The sequence below is a fragment of the Asterias amurensis genome, chromosome 14 (genome assembly GCF_032118995.1).
Source record: "Asterias amurensis chromosome 14, ASM3211899v1".
Classification (NCBI taxonomy): Eukaryota; Metazoa; Echinodermata; class Asteroidea; order Forcipulatida; family Asteriidae; genus Asterias; species Asterias amurensis.
In genome coordinates this window covers 18,834,584-18,857,848 of record NC_092661.1, presented here as the reverse complement: position 1 = coordinate 18,857,848, position 23,265 = coordinate 18,834,584, and the positions used below count along the sequence as shown (strand labels likewise).

Sequence of the window (23,265 nt, the reverse complement as noted above, 5' to 3'; positions counted from 1 at the left end):
GACAAACTCTGAATGTAATGCTGAAACGCTTTCATAACTCCAGCCAATTTAACATAGCCAGTCTTTCTAGACTACTGTACAAAGTTCATGACCTGTTTGATTTTAAGTTTAAGGTACACCCATTTCACATCATGGGAATTTCCCTCTTTTACTTTGTATGAGCAATGTAAGTCAAATACTGCCATAACTCATTATTCGTTACTTATGCAGGAGAGTTAGAGCACATTCACATCCCAGACAAGTTTTGGGTTAACGGCGTGGAGTTGCTGCTTTTGCATAAAAAACGTGAGTATTTAAAAGGTTTAGTGTTCCCAAACTGTGTATGCAAAAGCTAATGATATCAATGATTCTGCAAATGGGAGACTTACGACTATATACGCCCTTCCAGCATAAGTAACATTTAATTGATTTGAATTGGAACAAAACAATAATGGTATACATAACAAAGTCTTTATTCTCACACAGTGGTCATCATGGATGTACAACCAGGACACTGTTAGCGCTGTGAGAACCTCTTTCTTGAGTCCTTTGTGAGCTGTGGCAATTGCCCTATAGCGAAGTACTGTGACCGAAAGTGCCTAGTGAGAGACTCATGGCGACACCATAGTTTTGAATGCTTAATGCTTGGAACCAAAACATGCATCACATGTAACAAACGTGGCGTCTCTAACGAGGTAAGTTACTAGTATATTTCTTGAGAAGTAGGCATGATATTCAACAATGAAAACTTACACTCAGAGCCTACTTACTACAATTATGGGCTTTGTTGCAGTCAAAAAAACCTTTGGACACAAAATCACTTCTGTTGAGCTTACTGTTGAGTGGCATGAGTTATTCGAGGCTATGAAATTACCTCATATAATCCTTTATTTCTAATCGAAAAACCAATTTAAAACAGACTGATACAATAATTTTAATAATATATGTCAGGGATTTTATAAACAATAATTTAAAAGGGTGAGTAATCAGAACTGCTGACGAGGCATATACTTTAAAGGCACTGTACACGCTTGGTAATTGTCAAAGACCAGTGTTGTCACTTGGTGTATCCCATTATAAGCATAAAATAACAAACCTGTGAAAATTTGGGCTCAATTGGTCATCGAAGTTGCGAGAAAATGATAAAAGAAAAAACACCCTTGTTGGACGAATTTGTGTGCTTTCAGATAGGAATAAAAGACTTCTAGCTAGAAGTCTTTTATTATTTTAGTGAGAAATTACCCCTCTCTCAAAAACTACGTTACTTCAGAGGTAGTCGTTTCCCACAATGTTTTATACTATCAACAGCTCTCCAATGCTCGTTACCAAGTCCGTTTTTAAGTTAATATTTGTTTTGAGTAATTACCAAACACGTACCTTCTGTTTAAGTAGCATGCACACAAGGTAGGGTACAGCAAAATTTGTAGCACATTAATGCATGCAAACATGAGTCTGGTACTCCCACCATGGTATATCTTGCTTCTAACAAACATGTACATTAGGCGCTGAAATAATGTACAAATTCAGCTAAACAGCAAAATGCCTTTTGGATGTTGCAGGCGATATCAGTTGTTACAACAAAAATTAAGGAAATTGTGTTTGCATGCTGAATATTGTGTGTGGTTTTCAACTATTTTCTCCTGACTCACAACGGATTAAGCCAAAGATGTTCACAGGTTTGTTATTTCATGTAAATGGTTGATCACACAAAATATGAACGCTGTCTACGACTATTTCATTGGTATTACAAATCCTGTATAAAACCTTTAGCTCTGTGTCAAAGGATACTTTTTTGGTTTTACCCAAAATTAAGGCGTGATAAGCGAGCTTTCCCCGAGCTCAAAAGCCCTTTTCACACTACCTCCATTTTGACCCGCGTTGAATCCTACCCGGGTCCTCTCCAGATCAGCCTCGCTTCTTTTCAACACGGATCAGAGATAAGCAACATTCACACTGTCTTTTACGTGAACCGGCTAATGCGTGAACCGTATAACGAAAAATGTAATTTCGATCCGGATTGAGATTTTCAACCCTGGTCCCTGCCAGGGTTGATTTCGATTCGGCTAGAGCATGCTTCTCGGATCGGAGGCAGATTGAAATTGTTACAGTGTGAAACGGGTTGAACAAAATCTCCGGTTTGGAACCGATTCCGACCGTGAGATTTTGGACAGTGTGAAAAGGCCTAAAGTTTCAAAGAATCTTAAATGGCATTCTGTTTCAAATCAATTTTCCTTTTTCTTGTTTTCAGTGTGCACAATGCAATGATGGGTGGTACTGCAACAGGGAGTGTCAGCTCCGCGATTGGCCCAATCACAAATCAGAATGTAACCTTGCCAAAGCTACCATCAAATCAATGGCCAAGAAGTTTGCAGTCATGAACAAAACATTTGATCCATCCAGGCTAGTTATGCCATGGTACTATGCTAAGTCACCATACTACATGAGTATCTTTCCTGCTGTTGATTTCCTTCAGCTTGTTAATAATGAATGGTCTGAGACGGTTAGTAAGAAAGACTTAGTGAGAGACTTCCATGTTCTCTCTGTTGCATCTGGGACTTTAAGTAAACTGTGCTGACGGTAGCTTCCTTACCAGCCAAGTATCGAGGAAGTCTTTACATCACTCTCAATGACTTTGACCCCCTCGTCATGGCAAGGAATGTCTTGTTTCTCTTTATGTTGGTTCGGTTTGCAGTCACTGACGGAATTGAGAGCATTCTGACTACCATCTGGTACTCAGTTCACATTACAAAGAAAGAGCATGACCTGATCAAAACCAGCTTGGATGAGCTCATTCAGATGACCCCTGAAGGTCTCCAAGAGGTCACTCAAGGGTTGGTCAAAGTTCAAGATGAAGATCTTGAGGTCATGAGTCAAGTTTGGGACAAATGGAGATCACTTGAATGTCAACGTGATAAAGACACATCAATTAACCTTAGAGACAATCGAAAAGCAATGTACAAAACACAAATGCATAGTCTGCAATCTTATATTGATCATTTACCCAAAGATCAACAGCAGAAAATGTTGGAGTGGTTTGATCATGGGCTATTTCTCCCATATGAAACAAGAGAAGGAGAGATGCCATTTGACAACCCAACGCTCACTGGATGGAAGACCTATGCCGCTGATGAGCCTTGCTCCCTTGACCTGGCAGATGAACTAAAACACCTAGAGCCAAAAGACCACACTTTCATTTACTGTGTTAGATTTGACTCGGTGCCCTTCGCAGTTTGGGATTGCTTGAGAGTGAGGGAGTCCGAAACCAGACCCTGCTCATCCCCAATGGTGATGTACCACAAATACATCACCAAATTACTACAGCAAGTCAAACATCTCATCAAGCAAGGAAGACTTAAGGTTCAAGTTTCTCTGGCTTCTTGCCTTGACTTTCCCTCAGTACACAAGTCCCTTAAGATGTCAAAATATGACCGAATCTTCACATCTACCCTTTCTGATTTTGTTGGGTTTCCCACTCTCCTGCGCACATTCAAACCACTCCTCAATGGTAAGAACAGATTCTCAGTTATCGTCACAACAACTGCAAACTGGGCAGAGTACACAAAAACAGCTGCTATAAGAAATGAGGCGGCCAACGAGCAAACCACAAGCTACTGTTTATATGGTCTGGATATGAGATCAAAAAAAAACACAAGTCCAGTGTTAGAAGATTACCACTTCAACACACCCATGTTTGTGGGTTATCTTAAAGCAAACCTCATGGGTGGAGCTGTTGGGTTAGAACCCACCAATAAGATGCCGCCATTTAATGATGTGAAGACATGCCATGGAATGGCGATGCGTGATTTCCGCATTGAACTTAACAAACTCGTGCCATTCAAGTACCGTGTGAATGCAAGAGGTTTGACCTTACTTAATGGGCTCAACAGAAGTGTGGAGTGGTGTCTGCCAAACAAAAATACATAGAAGAGAAGGTGTAACATCAAATGATAGATAGCTAAAAGTAACTGCTAAAATATAGAACTCAAACTGCCACTAGTTACCAGGCAATCTCAGTGGTCTAGTTAGTAAGAGACTGTGGTTTTATTGAATAGACATGCAATGACATATTGTAAGCACATAGCATTATGGAATGCAAAAAATGAAAGTATTATACAGGATGGGTTCAGGATAGAAAAACAACCATTGTTAAATACTCGTTTGAAAGCTTACTGATTATAAAGTTCATACAAAAACATTTTTTTGTGTGAAATACTTCCCTCTAAAAGTCATATTTGATAAAAACGGTATCAAAAAACCTAGAAAGAAAAAAAATCTAATATCTGATGTTTACAAGCTGAACATTGTGCATGGTTTTCACTTTTTCTCTGGACTCTCACAAAAATTAAGCCCAAACGTTCACAGATTTATTATTTCATGGTTGATCACACAAAACATGAATACTGTATGAAACTATTGTGTCAGCTTTAACTGGGTCAATGGTAAATACCATCACTTAGGTTCTCAAGGCTGTTTTTCACTTGCTATTCAATCCAAAGTAGCGATCAACATAGACTGGCCCTCAGTCTTTTATCAATGAGGATAAAGACAACATCATGTCTTATTCAATTCACACGCCACAAAGATGTCAGATGTTCAGGCTACGATTGGCAAATCACTGGTTTGCAGACACCTGAGGTCACATGTTGCGAGAAGCTTAATACATTTTGGAGATGGACGAAGCACAAAAACGAACTTTGACAAGTCTAAATTCCATGTGCTTTAGAACTTGGGTGGAACTTACCAGAAAGCCATGTATTTCACATCAGGGGAACCCCCCAATTGGCTCTATATGAGAAATGCCAGCCTAAACATACAACCATTAGTTTACTGCTACTATTAGAACAGATTTCAATCTGGACTACTCAACGACTTACTTTGCTCTTGTGGATATGTGTTGAATTCCAGTACTTGGATAAAGGGTGAGTGTTGAAGATTTTAGTGCCTGTGTTTTTGTTTCAGCATCCTTATAAAAGTTTGTACTACATGAAGAGTAGTATGTTTCCCCTTGCAACTTCAACTGTTTTGTTATTTGATTATGGGAATAAATAAAACTTAAAAAGTTTACAAGAATGCTGCTTTGTGATAACGAGTTATAACAATTCCATAATTTTATGTTTATCCATAAAACCCCAAATTATCATGTGCCTTCATGGGTATCTGGACTGTTACTTAGAGGATTGCTATAGGGCATATATACTACACTTTAAAGCATAATGGCATGGACATCCAGCCATAGCCGTAACTGTAGCTACCAATTCAGGCACACCCTAAGCACCACCATTGAGCTTTAAGACTTCTAGACCCTCATTTTCAACACAACTAAGAAGTACTTGAGAAGTTAGCTGTCTGTTGTCAATGATGTACTGATTATAAAGTTTTGGTTTCCACATAGTGATCATAATGGATTTGCAACTTGGCCATTGCTGGAACTGTGTGAAACGTCTTCCTGATGCCTCTGTACGTTGTGATAAATGCCCATTTGCAGAGTATTGCAACATCGAGTGTAAAAGAAAAGATGGTCTGAGACACCTCAGTTTTGAATGTCAAATGTATGGGATTAAACGATGTGACTGCTGCGGAGCCCTTGGTGTCAAAAAAGAGGTAATTCAGTTGTGATTTAATTTGAAACATTGGAATGCTTGGTGGCAGCAGACTTGGGAAAATTAGTATAGTTTACATACAGTGTAGTTCTGACAGAGCTCAATACTTACTGGACAACACTTACGGTTTAGTATTCCGCCCCTAAAAGGAACTCAGTGCCAAGTAGTGGCTCATCAGATTACAAGACAGAACATCTCAGACCCAAAAGCTTCCTGGGCCCTTGAGTGGGCCATGAACCCCACACTGGAATGGCTTTGAACTCTGCGCACTCCAGTTGTCTTTGAAAAAAACTGCACCCTTTTGCAAAAATTCCATTTTGCCCAGCCTGTCTGTTCAATTTAAGAAATTGTTGTGTACATTTTTAAAGCACTATGTATGTAAGTGTGCCAAATTATCCGAAGCAAACACTGTTTGCAACAGGTAAAGATTTGGAATTTATCAAACGAACAAAAACAGTATACAGATTTTCTGCATGTTTAAATTTAAAAGACTTGCTCTGTTTCAAAGAAGTTTTCCTCTTGTCTTTTTATGTCTTAGTGTGGACAATGCAATGAACTATGGTACTGCAACAAGGAATGCCAACTTCAAGAATGGCCTGATCACAAATCAGAATGCAACATTGTCAAAACTTCCATGAAATTGATGGCAAAGAACTTCGCAGTCATAAACGAAGCATTTGATCCATCTGATGGGGCTATTCCAAGGTGTGCCAATTCAAAATACTATTTGTGTACACATCCTGCTGTTGATTTCCTTCAGCTTGATAATAATGAATGGTCTGAGATAGTTAGAAAGAAAGACTTAGTGAGAGACTACCATGTTCTCTCTGTTGCATCTGGGACTTTGAGTAACACTGTGCTGACGGTAGCTTCCTTACCAGCCAAGTATCGAGGAAGTCTTTACATCACTCTCAATGACTTTGACCCCCTCGTCATGGCAAGGAATGTCTTGTTTCTCTTTATGTTGGTTCGGTTTGCAGACACTGAGGGAATTGAGAGCAGTCTGACTACCATCTGGTACTCAGTTCACATTGCGAAGAAAGAGTATGACCTGATCAAGACCAGCTTGGATGAGCTCATTCAGATGACCCCTCAAAGTCTCACAGAGGTCACTCAAGGGTTGGTCAAAGTTCAAGGTGAAGATCTTGCAGTCATGAGTCAAGTTTGGGACAAATGGAGATCACTTGAATGCCAACGAGGGAAACCAACCTCTGTAAATAACAGAGCAAGACGAAAGGCATGGTGGGAAGAAGAAAAAAGCACCAAAAAAGTCTACCTCAGCCGCTTAACAAAAGTCCACAAGCCATACATTCTAAAGTGGTTCGATGACGGTCTGTTTCTCCCAATTGAGGCAAACGAAGCAGATATGCCACTTGACAACCCAACACTCACTGAGCCTGGTTACTACTATCTGAAAGATGACCTAAGAATGCTAAAAGATCGCTCATTCATGTACTGTCTTCGAATGGACTTAGACCCTTTTTATGCATGGGATTGCCCAAGAGTGAGGGAGTCCGAGACCAGACCCTGCTCATCCCCAATAGTGATGTACCATAACTACATCACAAACCTCATACAGAAAGTCAAACATTTCATCCAGCAAGGAAGACTTCACGTCCAAATTTCTCTGGCAGACAGCTTGGACTTTCCCTCGGTACATAAATCTCTTAAGATGCCAAACTATGACAGGATCTTCACATCTACCCTTGCTGATTTTGTTGGCTTTCCAACAATTCTTCTGAGATTTAAACCACTCCTCAACACTGAGAACAGATTCTCAGTTATCGTCACAGCATCGTCAACCTGGGGAGCTCACTCAGAAGAAGTCTACGTTCAAATGAATGAGGCCACTAATTCCGATATAGCTCATTGCCATGATACACCAATGTTTGTGGCTTATCTTATAGTCAACTTCATGACTGGAGCAGTTGGATCAAAGCCTGATGGTAAGAAGCTGTCATTTAATGATGTGAAGACGTACAACGGAATGAAAATGCGTGATTTCCGCAATAAACTGAACAAACTTGTGCCATTTCAGTATAACCAGTTTGCAAGATCCTTGACACTTATGAGTGCTTTTGAAAGAGCTGTAGAATGGTGCCTACCAAACAATAATGCTTAGGAGCAACTGCTCAAATTCAACATGAAAGAACCAACTCAAAGTATTGCCTTTATCCCCAATGAAAAACTAGCACTATTTAATCATTGCAGTACTTGCTGCTTACTCACTGGGTGTTAAGTGCCTCTAGCCACTAGACTAGCTCAGTGGTCTAGTGGTAAGACATCTGCTCTAGCAGTGTAAAGGTCATGGGTTAGAATCCCACCGGAGTGATTTGCCAACACATAGGATTCAAACTGCCTCTAGCCACTGGGCTAGCTCAGTGGTCTAGTGGTAAGACATCTGCTCTAGCAGTGTAAAGGTCATGGGTTTGAATCCCACCGGAGTGATTTGCCAACACATAGGATTCAAACTGCCTCTAGCCACTGGGCTAGCTCAGTGGTCTAGTGGTGTAAAAGTCATGGGTTTGAATCCCACCGGAGTGATTTGCCTGTGGATTTTTTTAACAGAACTTGTGAAAGTACTCGAGTATACAGTGCTTAATATACAGTGTTTGCTACTCATCATACAGTGCACTGTTTTTGTACAGCTTCCTAATAAAAATAAGACATAGTATGTGAGGCGCTCGAAACAATCAAACAGCAGAATCCTTGGAAGGGGTGTTATAACTATAGTACTATTTGTGGTTTACCCAAGCACCAATACGTACCTTTGCTGCTGTTTTTATAAGAGTAACTTAGCTAGAATGATTAATTGAATTAATTTGGTGTTTATATCACTGTTTTTTATATCAGTTAGAGGTGACTGCATTGTATTATGTTTTTGTGTATTATTTTATCACTATCAAACACTATTTATTATTCGTTTGTATTTACTGGTCTGCTTAGTTGTTGATATTTACTTTAGTTTTATGATTCATTTTCATTTATTTGTTTATTTTAAATGGTTTAAGAATGACAGCCATTTTTTGACAGATTTTCTTTCAAAAAAAAGGCTACTACTGTACTTCCACGATGTATATATTATGTGTGATGTATTGGTTCATAATGTTCTTTATTGCATTAACATATAACTATAATAAAGCTAAGTGTAGTCACTAGTGTACATTCATTTGGAAAAATGGGGGGGGGGGGTGGGGGTGGGGGGGGGGGGGTGGGCTACCAGGGAAAGATAAATTGATTATGAAATAATGTATGCCATATCAACTTTATTCTCTGTCAAGGGTGGATCCAAGATTTCAATTTGTTCTTAAATGAACAAGCCATTAGGCCTATATTTTTTCTACTGCACAATTCTAGAATGGATTAGTTATAATCCTATGGGATTTTGATTTTGATTTTGTTTTTTGAAATCCAAAATACAAAATCCAATTTTTGTATGTCTAAATTGATTATGAAATAATCTATGCCATATCGACATTATTCTGTCAAGGGTGGATCCAGGATTTCAATTTGTTTTGAATGAACTAGCCATATTGGGCACAATTCTAGAATTGATTAATTATCCTATAGGCCAATCAATTTTTAACACCTAAAAGTGTATTAAACCCAAACCCAAACCTCATCACTATTTATGGGTAAAATGTTATGCAACTTACTTGTTGTTTGTATTTACTGCTACATATTATAATTTTATTTTATTTTATTGAGAATTCATAGTAACTTTTTGGAATAAGAAGGTAACGTATCCATATTAAATCATTGTCTTTGTACAAAAAAAAAAATCAAATTCAGTATCATCCATTTTGAGCAAATGAATCTTGGGCTTAATAAGCAGCAGTGATTTCTTGACAGGATTTAGTCTAAATCCTGTCACAAGAAATCACTGCTGCTAGATTGAAATATTTCAGTGGTATTTAAGCCTGTATGAAAACCTAACTTGGCTGAAAATGTGATGTAATTAACAATTATATAACTAGTGAGCCTTTAGATTGAAACTAATCCAGCAATTTTGTTGTAACAGTCCTAAAATTTGTCTGTAATTTGCTTGTGTGTCATGGTTGGGTTAACATTAAATGATAAAATTTGAACACCGTCCCAAATTCTTGAATGACCCCCCCCCCCCCACACACACACACACAAACTAAATACATGTATTTACCTGAACTGTTGGGCGACTTTCCTGGACTTTGAAGGTGGTGATGTTGCCATGGTTACTGATGAGGCACTTCCTATGAGTTTTTGCTCTTCTACCTGTAGTTCTCTAAATGATGTTGAGGATGAGGAACTGACGGGTGTACGCCCCCTGAATATTAAGTAGAAGAGAAAACCATCTCAGAATACAATTTAATTTAGTGGATCTTCTTTGCAAAGTCACAATAGCATGATAAATAGACATGCTCTACACGTGAGCTAGAGATCTCATGCTTACTTTAAGCAAGAATATGTTTATCCTACAAGCGCCAATTTGTCCCTGACTGTAAGCAAATCCATGAAATTGATGACAATCAACTACCTGAAGGATTTGGATTGACAGTGGCTGATAAAGTTTTAAAACATGTATGGTTACTACAAGATGATTTTACTGCATCGTCATAAAGCAACCACTCACCATGGGCACACTGATTTCTTTTCCTCAACGGGAGACGGAATGGTCGGTGATGTCACACTATCTGCTGCCCTCTCTGAATCCTTCTTGCGTTGTTTCTGTGACTTCTTAGCTACATGTGCGTTGACTCTTTGGGAGGAGGGGATCTTCCGGGGAGACGTTGATAAGGATGCCTCTGATTGCATGATGGTGCGGAGGTCTACTCCAGTCACATCTGGCATACTAGGACTGAGAAAATCGTACCGAATACAAAGTTATTTTACATGGAAAAGAAACAAACCAGAAAGGAAACTGACGGGGTAAGTTTAAATTCAAGAGTGCTGGTACAGTAATCCAGTGGTTGCAAGTTCAAATCCCATTCTAGTAAATTTTTCCTTGTTCACTTCAAAAATGGAGTAGTGGATAGCATGCATGTTAATAGTAGAAAAGCTTTGATTCAATTTCTAACTCTTGAAGTAATTTTCTGGGATCATTTCTCATTCTAACAAAATGGTCACTAAAAACAAAGACTGTTGCACTCTAACAATGGTGATATGCTTAATCCCATGTTCAGCATATTATTAAGTTTACTGGTGTAGTCCTTAGTCCAGCAGAATAAAACTAATATGTAGTTGGATTTTGATGGGCGAAAAGGGTTTAAAATCTTTTCACTTGATGGTTCAGGTTGTTTTTAAATGGTGACATTATCATACCATGGCTGATGGATTCAGCATTGGCCAGGCCAAGTAGTATATAGCACAGAGTTTATAGCAAGAGGTATGTTATGCCTCCCTAGTGGAAAGTATTTTTGTATTTTAGTCTTTGAATATCTTGTATTTTGTATTTGTACTTAAATAAATATTTTTATATCCTAATGTTTTTCTGTAATTTTAAAAATAGTATATATATTTTCTTATGCTCTGTTATTTTAAACGCAATTCAGCCTCTGGCTGCCACGTTTGGATGTTTTAAATAAACCAATAATAATAAGATGGCTGAAAATGCTTATTCTTTAAAGCCATTGGACCCTTTCGGTACAGAAAAAAAACAAAAAACTCACAGATTTACAAATAACTTACAGGGTTTACAGAAGGTAGTGGTGAAAGACTTCTCTTGAAATATTATTCCATGAAATGCTTTACTTTTTGAGAAAACAGTAAAACAATATCAATTCTCGTTAACGAGAATTACGGATTTATTTTAAACACATGTCATGACACGGCGAAACGCGCGGATACAAGGGTGGGTTTTCCCGTTATTTTCTCCCGACTCCGATGACCGATTAAGCCCAAATTTTCACAGGTTTGTTATTTGATATAGAAGTTGTGATACACGAAGTGTGGGCCTTGGACAATACTGTTAACCGAAAGGGTCCAATGGCTTTAACATTGCCTCAGCGGCCCACAGTCATAGCCAAGGCTAAAGTCACTTGACCCACACACTGTATGTGTTTTATTCATTAATACTTGTAACTCATCACCATGAAAGCTTTAAGTAATGTTTTATTTCTGCAGCTGGAGACCTTTTTATTGTATTGACTCCCATTGGTAAATTTATGATCACTGCAATAACTAGAATGGGACTAAACTTTTTTACTGTCAAATCTCATTTTGGTACTGGGTATCCTGGATTCATCGGGTCTGTTTACATAACAAATAGTATTTTTAAGCTTGTATTTTTCTTTGTTTTCAAAATCGTCCGTATAGAAAGTACCCATTTGTGTTCTAGCTCATAACTGTTCTGTTTATTTTTATTTATTTTATTTTATTTTCTAGTGTACTGATTATATGTTTCTCAGCTTGTCACTTTTCTGAAAAGGTTTTGAAATATGTCAAGTATTTTTTTTTCTGAAGTAAATTTTAGTGTTTTACATTTTTAATCTTTTTAATAACTGACCTGTTTTTGTCTATAGTGTATCTTTGTAAACATTGTCAACGTCATGTAATTCAGCCATTTTTGGCTGCAATTTTATGTTTTTATCAATAAACCAATTAATAATAATAAAACACAGCCTTTTAAATTGAAAAATGAATCAAGGGATCTGTGATACAGCATGCACTATCCTACAAATGCTGTTTTATTATTACTATTATTATTGAATATTTAGAACTGAAAATGTATCTCATACCTCTGCCATCCCTTCTGCTGGTTCTCATCAAAGTCCATTGAAAAGCTTGTTGTTCGCTTGACAGTTATGACCTCTGACCTTTCCTTCCTCACCCACTGCCCCTCCGGGCTCTGTGTAACTCCTGTCTGTAGTTCAGGAGTGCTCGGTTGTATTGTATCCATGCTGGATTTCTGAGTTTCTTTCTGTTCTGTTTTGGAGACACCGTCTTGGAATGAGTCTGATGAAGGTATTGAGTTGGGTTTCAAGAGGCTGGCGCCATCTTCACTAAGGTCCATCTCTTTCAGGAAGTCGTCTGTTTCCATGGCAACAGTTCTGGGAATAACATCAGGTAGTGCCGCAACATCCAAGTTATCTTTGGAATCGCTGAAGGATAAACTCTTCCTCTTGCCAGTGCTCGTTCTTCGTCCGATTTTCCTCCTCGCTTTCGCCTTGCTGATGATCTCGTCAAAGTTCCCTTGGTCGAAAGTGATCATATCACTTACCTCTTGACCTTTGACATTAGTGGAGCTGTTGTTGTTTATGGATGGTTCCTCTTGTATGTAAGTGATGTCTGGTGCGTCTTGGTATGGAGTGATAATACGATAAGGCATGGATGGAATCTGGAATACAATCAGATCGATAGTTTCTTAAAATCAATTGATATTATAAGAGTCGACCAACAATGTCTCGGCAACTCGGAGTTGTCAAGAGAACATGGAACCTACATGCCAAAACAATAAAAATGTATTAAGCAATTTTAGTTAACCTAAAATTCAAACAACTATTCTAATTAGATGATTTGGGAATTACAGAACAACTGATGCTTGTCTTAACTTTGGGGGAAAACAACTTGAGAATTAACCTACTTTCTATTTTTTCCTTCAGTAAAAAAATGAGAAATAGTTTGTGGCTTAATGCATATTGAATAAGAAGAAAAATTAAGATGAAAATAAATTGAGATGTTGCAAACTGGTTGATGACTAAAAAAGGACCTGTGATACAAATGCCCAAAATGTTTAGATGTATGCACGCTTGAAGAGTCTTTCTAGCAGAGTCTTTCTTAAAAGCTATTGAGACATTGGAGACGGACACTAAAGACACTGCTGTAGGCACTGCTGGGTTCAAAACATTAGGACAACTTTGTTATAATGATGGAGAACTCCTTCACTCACTGCTAAAATGGAAATATACATATTCTTGGTTGCCACTCACCATTTCTTTATAACTCTTTGTAAGTTCCAGCAGTACATCATTGCTCAGTACCTCCAGCGCCCTCGCTTCCAGTAAACATGGTAAGTTCAGACCAATATACTGATGACAAGTCTTTTTGAGTTGCTCAGCTCGATGGAGAGATGCAAACTCAAGAAGCTCAGCCACATTCCTCAGGGAAACTGTTCAATAGTTAAAAATATACTCTGACTTTAGGAATAGTTGTGAAACCTATCGTCTGATTTGGACACTTTAGAGTTACAACAGTGAAGAAACACACAGCTACGCACAGCATGATTTTCCAATGAGCTACTTTCTTTTGACCATGGCTCCATTTCATGGCTCTCCTTACTGCCGAATTCTGCACTTATGATCACGATTCCCCACTTACGTGCAAGTGCCGAATTCAGCGTAGAATGCCTAGTAACGTTGAGTACGCACGTGCAGAAGCCAAAATTTGCCGCTATCCCGTAAAATATGCTTGCCGTAAGCACAGAATTCCCTGCTTCCGTAAGCGCCGATTCTGTGCTTACGGTAAGCAGAGCCACGAAATTGGGTCCAGCAATCGAGGGTTCCCTACTCAAATGATGTCATGTGCATGAGGTCTATAAACAATGTTGTACTAGCCTCAACATTTAATGTCACACTTAAAGTCTTGTGATTAACGGCAGATACCCATCTAGAGTGCTTGCCAGGATTCTGCCGAATGTACCTTTGACCTCACATCCATTTCACATGGAGAATCGCAGTCAATTCACACGCACATGTATACATATAAAACAATATTACCTGCCTGTAAATGTACAAATAGAAAAAACATTATGCACTTTGTATGCAGACTACCGAAAATGCAGACAACATCACCACCTACCTCGGAACAATCAAAACACAAATATGGAAAGTTTACGGTGCTGCATGTTTATCCATTGATATCATTTGGTCTGTAAGACAAGTGGCTGTCTTAGACAAGGGACCAGTCTAATATTGTACTTACTTAGATCAACAAGAGCCACCTCGCATATCTCCTTGAGTCGACCAATGAGCAGCTGATCGGACAATGTCAATGTGTTACACAGTAACTCTATATCAGTGCATGATCTAACCATCGGTGCATCATTAGTGTAGATATACTCCAGTATAATAGACAGGATGGCTGAAGGTATGGGCATCTTTAATGGGTCACTTGATGAGGCCTATAGACAAAATATTGTAACTTTATTTTCATATATTTATAGTTTTGCCTAAATACACCCACAGAGCCCTAGATGGACACTACCTGTGCCTGGTAACTCGTCTTTCTTAGGTAAGCAATTAAGTTGTTAAGCAAGTTTACCTGTTTAACAGCTTTATGAAATTTTGCCTGAAGCCATTATCACACTATCTTATACACTCTCTGATACATGCAATAATTTCTGCACTGTGGCTAGAGGCAGTTCAAATCCTATGTGTTAGCAGCATGTATCTTTCCCGAGTTCTGTGAGAGAACAAACTGTGCTTAGCAAAAAAGTTGTTCCTCATTATGAAATTGGACCCACAGCATTATCTGTCAATTCACAGAGTCCCAGACTAAGGCCGAAAGGGCAGTTTCAGCTAAAGCTACGGCTAGATCATGCGCGCCTGCCTATTCTTCAACACTGGCAGAACGCGCTGATCTAGCCCTAGCTGTAGCCGAGGTTGCCGTTTCGGACACGTCCTTAATCTCTCACCTCAATCCAGCCTGATCCTAACATGCCCTGGAAATACTCAAGTCTGGCAACCAGTATACACTTATGACATGGGAATAGGATTCCTTCTTCAGAAGAGAGCACCACATCAACCAACTGGGAGAGTTGCCGTCGGTTGAAACCAAGCCTCTTTGAGCTTGGTCGGAAATTCTGCAGGCGACCATCTCTGTATTTGACTTGATCCAACCTTCATAGAATGTTACATGCAAATGTTCAAATAAAATATTTTGAAACTTGAATCTAAATTGTTCATGAATTTGTAGGTTTTAAAACCAGTTCAATTTTGTCTATTCTTCAGTCTTGAGTTCATGTTTGTGTCACGGCAATGAAGTGACACTATGTGTGTATGTATGGTACTCACTACTTCTGAGAGGATATACTTGTTCCCTAACAGGCCTAAGTTCATGGTTCTGCTTACCGCCAAATTATGAGCTTACGATCATCACCATTCTGCGCTTTTGTGCAAGCGCCAAATTTCTGTGCTAGCCTTGTAAGTGTAGAATGCCTATTAACGTGTAGTACGCACGCGCAGAAGCGGAAATTCCCCGCTAACCTGTGAAATACGCATGGCGTAAGCACAGAATTCCCTGCTTCTGTTAATGCCAATTCTGTGCTTACTGTAAGCAGAGCCATGAAATTGGGCCCTGGTGAATTTGTTTTACACAGAACAATCCAGTCATGTTAACAAGCTAACTGCCTCACACAAAAGGACACTTTAATACATCTTTATCAGGCATCAGTGTATGTGTCCTTGAACATTTTACATGTTTTAAACGTTGGCATTAAGTTGTCAAAAAGTGCTTTCCAAGTTCCACAGGGGAAAATCCACTACGACTTCATAAGTAATGATACCTAATGAAGAAATTATTTCTACTACCTTTTCACAAGCGATCCAACTCCAAACTTCTTAGCTACTTCAATCAAATTCCTCACTGGAACCATGGCATCAATCTCATCAGACTTCTTCCCTCCTTTCTTTGTTTTCTTCCCCCCATCCTTCCGTCCATCCTTCCTGCCGCCTTTCTCCCTTTCTTCTCTGTAAACTCCAAATGCAGATCTGTTCCTGTTGTGGTCATTCAGAGTCAAGTTCCCAAAGTCATCACTGACATTGAAACCTGAGGAAGTTAGTGACACCCCTGGTGTGTTATGTGGATATCCTGGGCTGAAAACATCGCATGTATCTGTGTAGATGTATTGGAGAAGATGAGTCAGCGTCTGGAAGTCAGTTTTGTCTGAGACGTTGTGTACTTCATCAGGGAGGACTGCCATGGTGTTGCTTGGTGTGGTGTTAGAGGGCGGAGTTTGAAGGAAGAGGCGGCGAAAGTAATCACTGCGTAGTGCTAGGATATATTTGTGAGCTGCTATCGTCTTGTGACCAACCTGTGATACCACGGACATAAGAAATACCTGTTGAAGACTATGATTAATTCGAAATAAACTAATTAAGTTCTATTAGCTTGTTTTTTTCCTTTAAACACCTTTTCCTGTTATGCAAGTTGCCCATCTACAAAGCTAAAAGCCAGTCTTAGTCAGGGGCAGGAAGAACTTCTATTTTTCTTAATACAAATACTTTTAACATTTTACAAAATAGGAAAAATAAGTGTAAATAAAGGTTCCTACCTGATCAAACATCCACCCATTTTACCTACAGTTTCACCGCGTTTATGATATTAACAAAATTAAAACCTGTTCAGTCTCCATCAGGGTTTTTCTACTAACCTTAATGATGACATCATGTATAGGGTCAGTTGGATCTCCCTCTGCCAATAGCTGGGACATATGCTTGACTATCATGGATGGCCCTACCGTGGGTACCTCAGTTAAACTATAACACAATCAATACAGTCAATACAATCAATACAATCAATACAATCAATACAGTCAATACAATCAATACAATCAATACAATCAATACAATCCACTGTGTTTTTGAGTGAAATTAAATTCAATTTGATAACATTTTGATTACATTTGTTTCTGTTTCATTTAAGTACAAGTATATGGACAGTGAACAGTAATAAAAAAAAAAAGAAAAACACAGATTAATGAAAGAACTGTATATCACTATATGCCAGCCTGCCATATGATGGTGAATATACCTACACAGTGCAAAAATGTACACTTTTATTTTAATGCACAGCTGCGCCATACTTGGTTAGAGCATGCTTGAGATTGTTGCTCAACTCACTGGATGTTATCAAGAGTTTGGTGCGATGTGTACCCTTAATGCCAAGGGACTTCTTCAACGTTGTTTTGGTTTCCGAATACCAACAAATTCTTCAAATTAGTTGATGAATTATAAATCTGTACATCCTTGTAAGAGTAAACAAAAGAAAAAAATGCTAAAAGGGGATAAATGAGTAACGGCAAGAATACCATCCAATACGGCAAGAATACCATCCAATCATCTCGCAATATCTAACAGTGGCTTTGACTTAAAAGAAAACGTGGTTGAAACTTCAAGATGGTCTCCAAACTCTCCAGAATATTCTTGAAAACCTTACCTGGCTTTAGGGTCCGCTTGGATGACAGCAAAGTTCAAGCCATTAGGTTCACATGCTACCCGAGTAGCTCTGTGTACTACAGGGAGTCTATTTAGACTAACACGCTCCGTCTCTTCAGGATTTCCAGACCAATCTTTAAAAGGTGATATTGTCTCCCCCATGGGTGGGGGAGAGGCAGGGTGCTGGGGGGTGATGGCATGCTGAGTTGTATCTGTAACATAATTTGTGTACAAAACAAATAATTAATGGATCGATTGGACCGTTTAATATATACACTTCCCCTAGGAGAATTTCTGTATTCAACAGAATGGTTGATAATTGTTAGCCCTGTGATCTAGTTAACCAAACAGAGTATCTGTAAATGTTGACTATATTGCCTTCATAATTTTCAAGTCGTATTAAGCGCTATTTAAATGCATGTTATTACTATTAATACTATTATTAATATCAGGTTGGCTCAGTGGTTTCTTTCCTAGCCTTTCACCACTGTGGACCCAGGTTCCAATCCCACTTCAGACCAAAGCCTTGCAAGTAGAATCAGTCCCTACCTGATTGCATGCACTTTTTCCCTATTGGGGTTTTCCTCCAACATCTTAAAGTTAACAAACCTGTTAATGGCAATAAATCCACTCAATTCACAACAAAAGGTGAAACATCACAAGTTTTCGCTAAAGCAAAATTTACCTTTGGTATTGCTTGGAGATGTTAGTTTCTTTTTTAAGAGGAACCTCCCAGAGAAAGCTTCCCCATCCTCTGTGCAGAAGAGGACTCCTTGACTACTCAGTGCGATGTCAGACATGTAGACTTGACGTTTACGGTTCCACATACAACGCTTGAGGGTACGGCTACTGGATCGCCAACTGTGCACCTACCATGGGAGGATCAAATGTGAATGAAGAGCTATTATATTGTGTGGACTTAATAAAATGGGCTTGCAGTTTAGTGATTACCAGTTGTCTCCAAAATATATTTTGGAAGAACAAAAATTCAGTTTCAAAGAAAAATATGTACTTCTGGATTTTGATTTTTTTTCTTTCAAACTGTACATTTTTCACTAATTGACCTTTTGATTATTAGGTCTACAGATTTGAAATTGAAATTAACAACCTTATAGCACTGAGCCGACGATTAGCAACATTTTAGACTTCACCAAGTCAAGGTCTTCAGCCCGGAAAAGATTGAGTTTCAAGATTATAACATTGCATTTGCATTCAATGTACCTTGCTTAGAAAAGTAAGAGAGATTTACCATAAACCATAGAATTATAGAATTGTTTTTGAACCTAATTGTATACTCAGTACTTTCCAGGAGTTCTGCCAAAAAAATCCACCAAAACAGGCAAATCACTCAGAGGCTTTCCAGTCTCTGGATTCAATGGTCAAGTCAGAATAAGTGGCTGTGGCTGTTGCTTGTTTTTTTAAGCCATAATTTTGATGACTTCAATCATTCTTCAGAAACTTAATGTTTAATAATGTTTTTATAATGTTTTTATAATGTATAATATTAATATTTTTATCAATCCTGTCATTGGCGCTTGCGCTGTTGGATGTTGTATAAAATAAAATAAAATAAAATAAAAATAATGTTCTTACCAATCCACTTTGATTGAGGACTAATAAGATCAGCTCAGTCCCTCCATGTTTCTCTATTGACCCTTCACCAAGATCAGAATCCAATGATCCTCCACAGGCAACAACCTTCAGCAAATTCAGCTGTCTGCAAATCAAAAATACAAATGCAATCCTTAAAATTGACTACTAAAACAAAAACAAAAACCACACACAAAACACTTAAATGGTTCTTACAATTAAATCACAAGCTCAAACAGTGCCCTGACGAAGGTCAAAGGAAGACCTATCTCTCAATGGTTGAGAGTTGTGCATCAGTGCCCTGACGAAGGTCAAAGGAAGACCTATCTCTCAATGGTTGAGAGTTGTGCATGGCCCAGACACATGCAAGTGTGTAATGGCCTCCAGTCCTGAACCCTCTTTTGTTCAACTCTTTGTCTTGACAAACATGGAACCTATCAGGCATTGAACTTTGCTCTTGAGGGGCACAGCAAGTTCCCTCTGACAAGGGGCACTTCTATAAGGAAAGTGTAAATTTGTAATCGAACCTTCAACACAGGGCAACACAGCAAAAGCACAGGGCACCAAGGCAATTGCTGTGGGTGCTGTGTAGGATATTTCGAGGCCTTATACCATGGGTGGTACAATACAAGTTACCAGTATCAATGGGTTATACTCATCAAGATGGAATAGGAAATATCTTACTTGGATGCAACTTTACGACATTGGTACTCATTCAGTACATAGATGTCTCCTGCTAATGTTGCACACACTGTTGCAGCATCACTTGTTGTAACATGAATCAGATGCACTTTGTCATGATGCAGGGTGGTTACATGACGTGGGGAGACAATGTACTTCTCACCTTTGACATGTCCTGTATGTGGAATGAAAGAGAGTCAGGGACTAAGACGCAAGTATTTGTTGATCAAAGGATTATTACGCAGGCAGTCTATGTCCTTATGGGCTATGCAGTTTAGTGCACATTTTAGGCCCTGCAGCAAAATGGCGAGACAGCAGACAGCAGCTGCTTGGGTGCAACAGGTCAATAGAACACCAGATAGCAATGTTATGGCTCTGCTTACTGCAGATTTGGCACTTTTCTCTGCTTATGCAAGGTTAGCACTGATTTGTAAGCTAGTTCTTTAAGCCAAGAATGCTTAGGACTTGAAGAATGAAATATAAACATACAGTCCTGTGTAACCTTTGAAACACACTTATGCTAAGCATACCAACCATTTAAGCATAGATTTTTCACTTACAGAAGCAAAGCCATAACATAGGGTCCAGGTTTGATTGGTGAGGATAGATTGGTTTGATGGCCATGTATACAAAGTAAAACTATATAACATAATTGCAGTTAGCTTAATAAAATTTACATGAAACCAAAACATGAAATTTACATGAAACCAAAACACTGAAAGTAAATTTTTTTTCTCACCAAGTTGTCCAGCATTCAATCCAAAGGTGAACAGAGCATCCTTTGTGTACATGACTGAATGGAAACGCCCTGCAGCCACACCTACAATGCTCTTATTCTTGAGCTGTTTACTAGAGATGAGTTTCGGTGTGAGAGCCTTAACACCCAGTGAGGAATGGCCAAGCTGATGGTGGCTATTCTGACCACAGGAGTAAACTGTACCACTAGGAAAGAGAATATTCAAAATAATAAAGACCACATCAAGAATGTAACAATTTTGAAGACTATTGCTGGTTCCAATTGATAGTAATATTTTAAAAAAATTGATGTGGGCCAACCTCCATTTTAAAGCATATTTGACAGGAAATTTTGTAAAGGAAATGTTAACCTTCCATTGATGGATATAATAGTTTAAGGATCACAAGGAAATAAAAGACAGTGTCGTGGCCAAATGGACCAAACTAAAGCTCTGGTGTTTCTGTTCAGCAGAGTGTGGGTTTGAGTCCTAGTCGTGACATTTGTGTCCCTAAGAAAGACACTTAACTATAATTGCTTCTCTCCGCCCAGGGGTAAATGGGTACCTGTGAGGGCCGAAATGGTTCTTGTGATTAATTTAGCTTAGTAGCGCATATTTGTTGAGCAGGCTCTTTATCCCCAAGGGAGCTGAGATGGTTTAAGAAATGAATGAACTTGCCCAGTGACCAGGGGTCATAATGAGACGCCCTTCGAAGTGAAAAGCGCTATATAAAAACTGGTTATTATAATTTTTTTATTATTATTATTGTTGCTGCTTACTCATCCAACAGGAACATAGTGTGGTCTCTTGCTGCAGCTACAGTTTCACACACCTTCTTCTCCATAGCATTCACAGGGTGTGGTTTCAGACAAACCTCCTCATTGTTATGACCAAGACGTCCTCCTTGTCCAAGTCCACAGGTATAGACCCTACCACACTGGCTCAGAAACACTGTGTGGAATTTACACATCACTGCCTACAAGACAAACAGTGGAAGTGTGTAATGTTTGGTGGAATTCAATTGAAATGTAAATTTGTGAGAATTTTTTCCTCTTCCTGTTCGACCATGATACTAGGGAAAGGAGGGCAAAATTTCATAAAGATACTTATGCAAAAATATTTGCTAAGCACGACAAAATTATGCTTACCAGAGTAAGGTTACCAGCCAAAATACCGTTTCAAATGTACCATTTTTGACTGGTATCCTGCTCAGGTTTGCTTAGCAGAAAATTGTTAAGCACCTTTTTTGTGTTTAAGCAGCTCTCTGAAACTGGGCCCAGTATTTAGGCCCAGTTCACTTACTAGCTCTACATGACACATAACAAATATGAGTTAGATTATTTGTACTTTGCTATGCGAGTCTTCATATGGTAGAAAACAGGTGGATTTGATGGGAGAACAAAACCCTCACCTGTTTGATGCTCTGCTCATCTTTCTTTAGCTGGTCCACAATATCTGGCTGGCTTCTACTCTGTCCTCTACCATGACCCAAGGTGAAGTTAGCATTGCTTCCCCATGTATACACCTGGCTAGGGCCATGCAGATCATACTGTGCATACTTAGGGTGATCCTTCATGGCAAGTTCTAGAGCTGTCAGGTTCTCATTGTCGTGTTTCTCCAAGCTGGCTCCATGCTACAAAAAACGAACAATGACACATTCTCTTACCAAGATGAAAACAACACAGGGAAAACCTTGCGCTTTAGCTTTTGATACTTAAATCACATTATGTTGTTCCATAGTTCCAGATATGTGGGTATAGTATGCCAGTATGAACAGGATTAGCGGAATCTACCCTTTTTGTTTGGTACTTACATGAATGAGGTAAACTGCAGCTATGACCTGCCCATGGAAGATACTGCGATGCAGTGCCGTCCAACCTGACTCCAGATCCTCGGCACTAAGACTTGCATGCTTCTCCAACAACAACCAATCCACAATCTCAAACTTGCCGCAAGATGCTGCCATGTGCAAGGCGTTGCGGCCAAACCTGTCAGACACATGCGAGGCATTCTGGCAGGTGTTGAAGTAACACTTGATCTGATGAGTTGTCCCTCGTGTTATTACAGAGATCAAGTTAGCAGCGCACTTTGTAGAGCGACAGCGTGGCGTGCAGTCGCTGTCCAACTTAGTATTCGTCATGACTTTTGATTTTTTTTTTTTAAATCCTTTTAAACCTTCAATAACTACATAAACTGTAAGATGAAAATCAATTTACAGGTTTTTGATGCGCTGTTATTAAATTGTTGGATTTAACAACAGGAAAAATGTGTAGCTGGATTCTTGAGATGAAGGAACCTGTTGATGTATTTGCATCTTGGGTTCCTAGAGAAGCAGTGTCAGCAAACTTTAAGCAACCAGTGATGAAGAGAGTTGATCTGAGCCTGGTTGTTAACTTCCACTTGAATCCCACTTGAATCCCAAGCCAACCAAGCCAAGTGTAGCCTAACAATGCTACCAAAGGCTACTGGGCCTCCATAGTTGCAAAAGGATGTAACCTGCAATTTTTAAAAAGGAAAATATATTATTTTAATATTACAACCCTATTTTTATAT

The 23,265-nt window shown here is 38.9% G+C and overlaps 2 protein-coding genes and 1 pseudogene across 2 annotated transcripts in view; 2 read left to right on the top strand and 1 right to left on the bottom strand.

Annotated features, from left to right (window-relative positions):
* The window catches only part of LOC139946981 (inhibitor of Bruton tyrosine kinase-like), a 28,985-nt gene that overhangs the window by 3,683 nt on the left and 2,037 nt on the right, over positions 1 to 23,265 (bottom strand). Inside the window, exons 2-17 of the mRNA XM_071944780.1 lie at positions 22,526 to 23,208; positions 22,124 to 22,345; positions 21,492 to 21,688; positions 20,718 to 20,920; positions 19,982 to 20,153; positions 19,301 to 19,424; positions 18,393 to 18,576; positions 17,709 to 17,919; positions 16,924 to 17,029; positions 16,082 to 16,584; positions 15,187 to 15,391; positions 14,475 to 14,673; positions 13,484 to 13,662; positions 12,293 to 12,891; positions 10,189 to 10,413; positions 9,739 to 9,882 (exon numbers count right to left, since the gene is read on the bottom strand). Coding sequence (XP_071800881.1) covers positions 9,739 to 9,882; positions 10,189 to 10,413; positions 12,293 to 12,891; positions 13,484 to 13,662; positions 14,475 to 14,673; positions 15,187 to 15,391; positions 16,082 to 16,584; positions 16,924 to 17,029; positions 17,709 to 17,919; positions 18,393 to 18,576; positions 19,301 to 19,424; positions 19,982 to 20,153; positions 20,718 to 20,920; positions 21,492 to 21,688; positions 22,124 to 22,345; positions 22,526 to 22,852 — 3,800 coding nt within the window. The 5' untranslated portion in view covers positions 22,853 to 23,208. The remainder of the gene's footprint in view (positions 1 to 9,738; positions 9,883 to 10,188; positions 10,414 to 12,292; positions 12,892 to 13,483; positions 13,663 to 14,474; positions 14,674 to 15,186; positions 15,392 to 16,081; positions 16,585 to 16,923; positions 17,030 to 17,708; positions 17,920 to 18,392; positions 18,577 to 19,300; positions 19,425 to 19,981; positions 20,154 to 20,717; positions 20,921 to 21,491; positions 21,689 to 22,123; positions 22,346 to 22,525; positions 23,209 to 23,265) is intronic.
* Positions 242 to 3,903, top strand: LOC139947317 (uncharacterized; annotated as a pseudogene).
* LOC139946982 (uncharacterized) lies at positions 5,380 to 8,716 on the top strand. Its single transcript, XM_071944781.1, has 2 exons — positions 5,380 to 5,580; positions 6,118 to 8,716. The coding sequence occupies exons 1-2, from the start codon at positions 5,380 to 5,382 to the stop codon at positions 7,699 to 7,701; spliced, it is 1,785 nt and encodes a 594-aa protein (XP_071800882.1). The 3' UTR covers positions 7,702 to 8,716.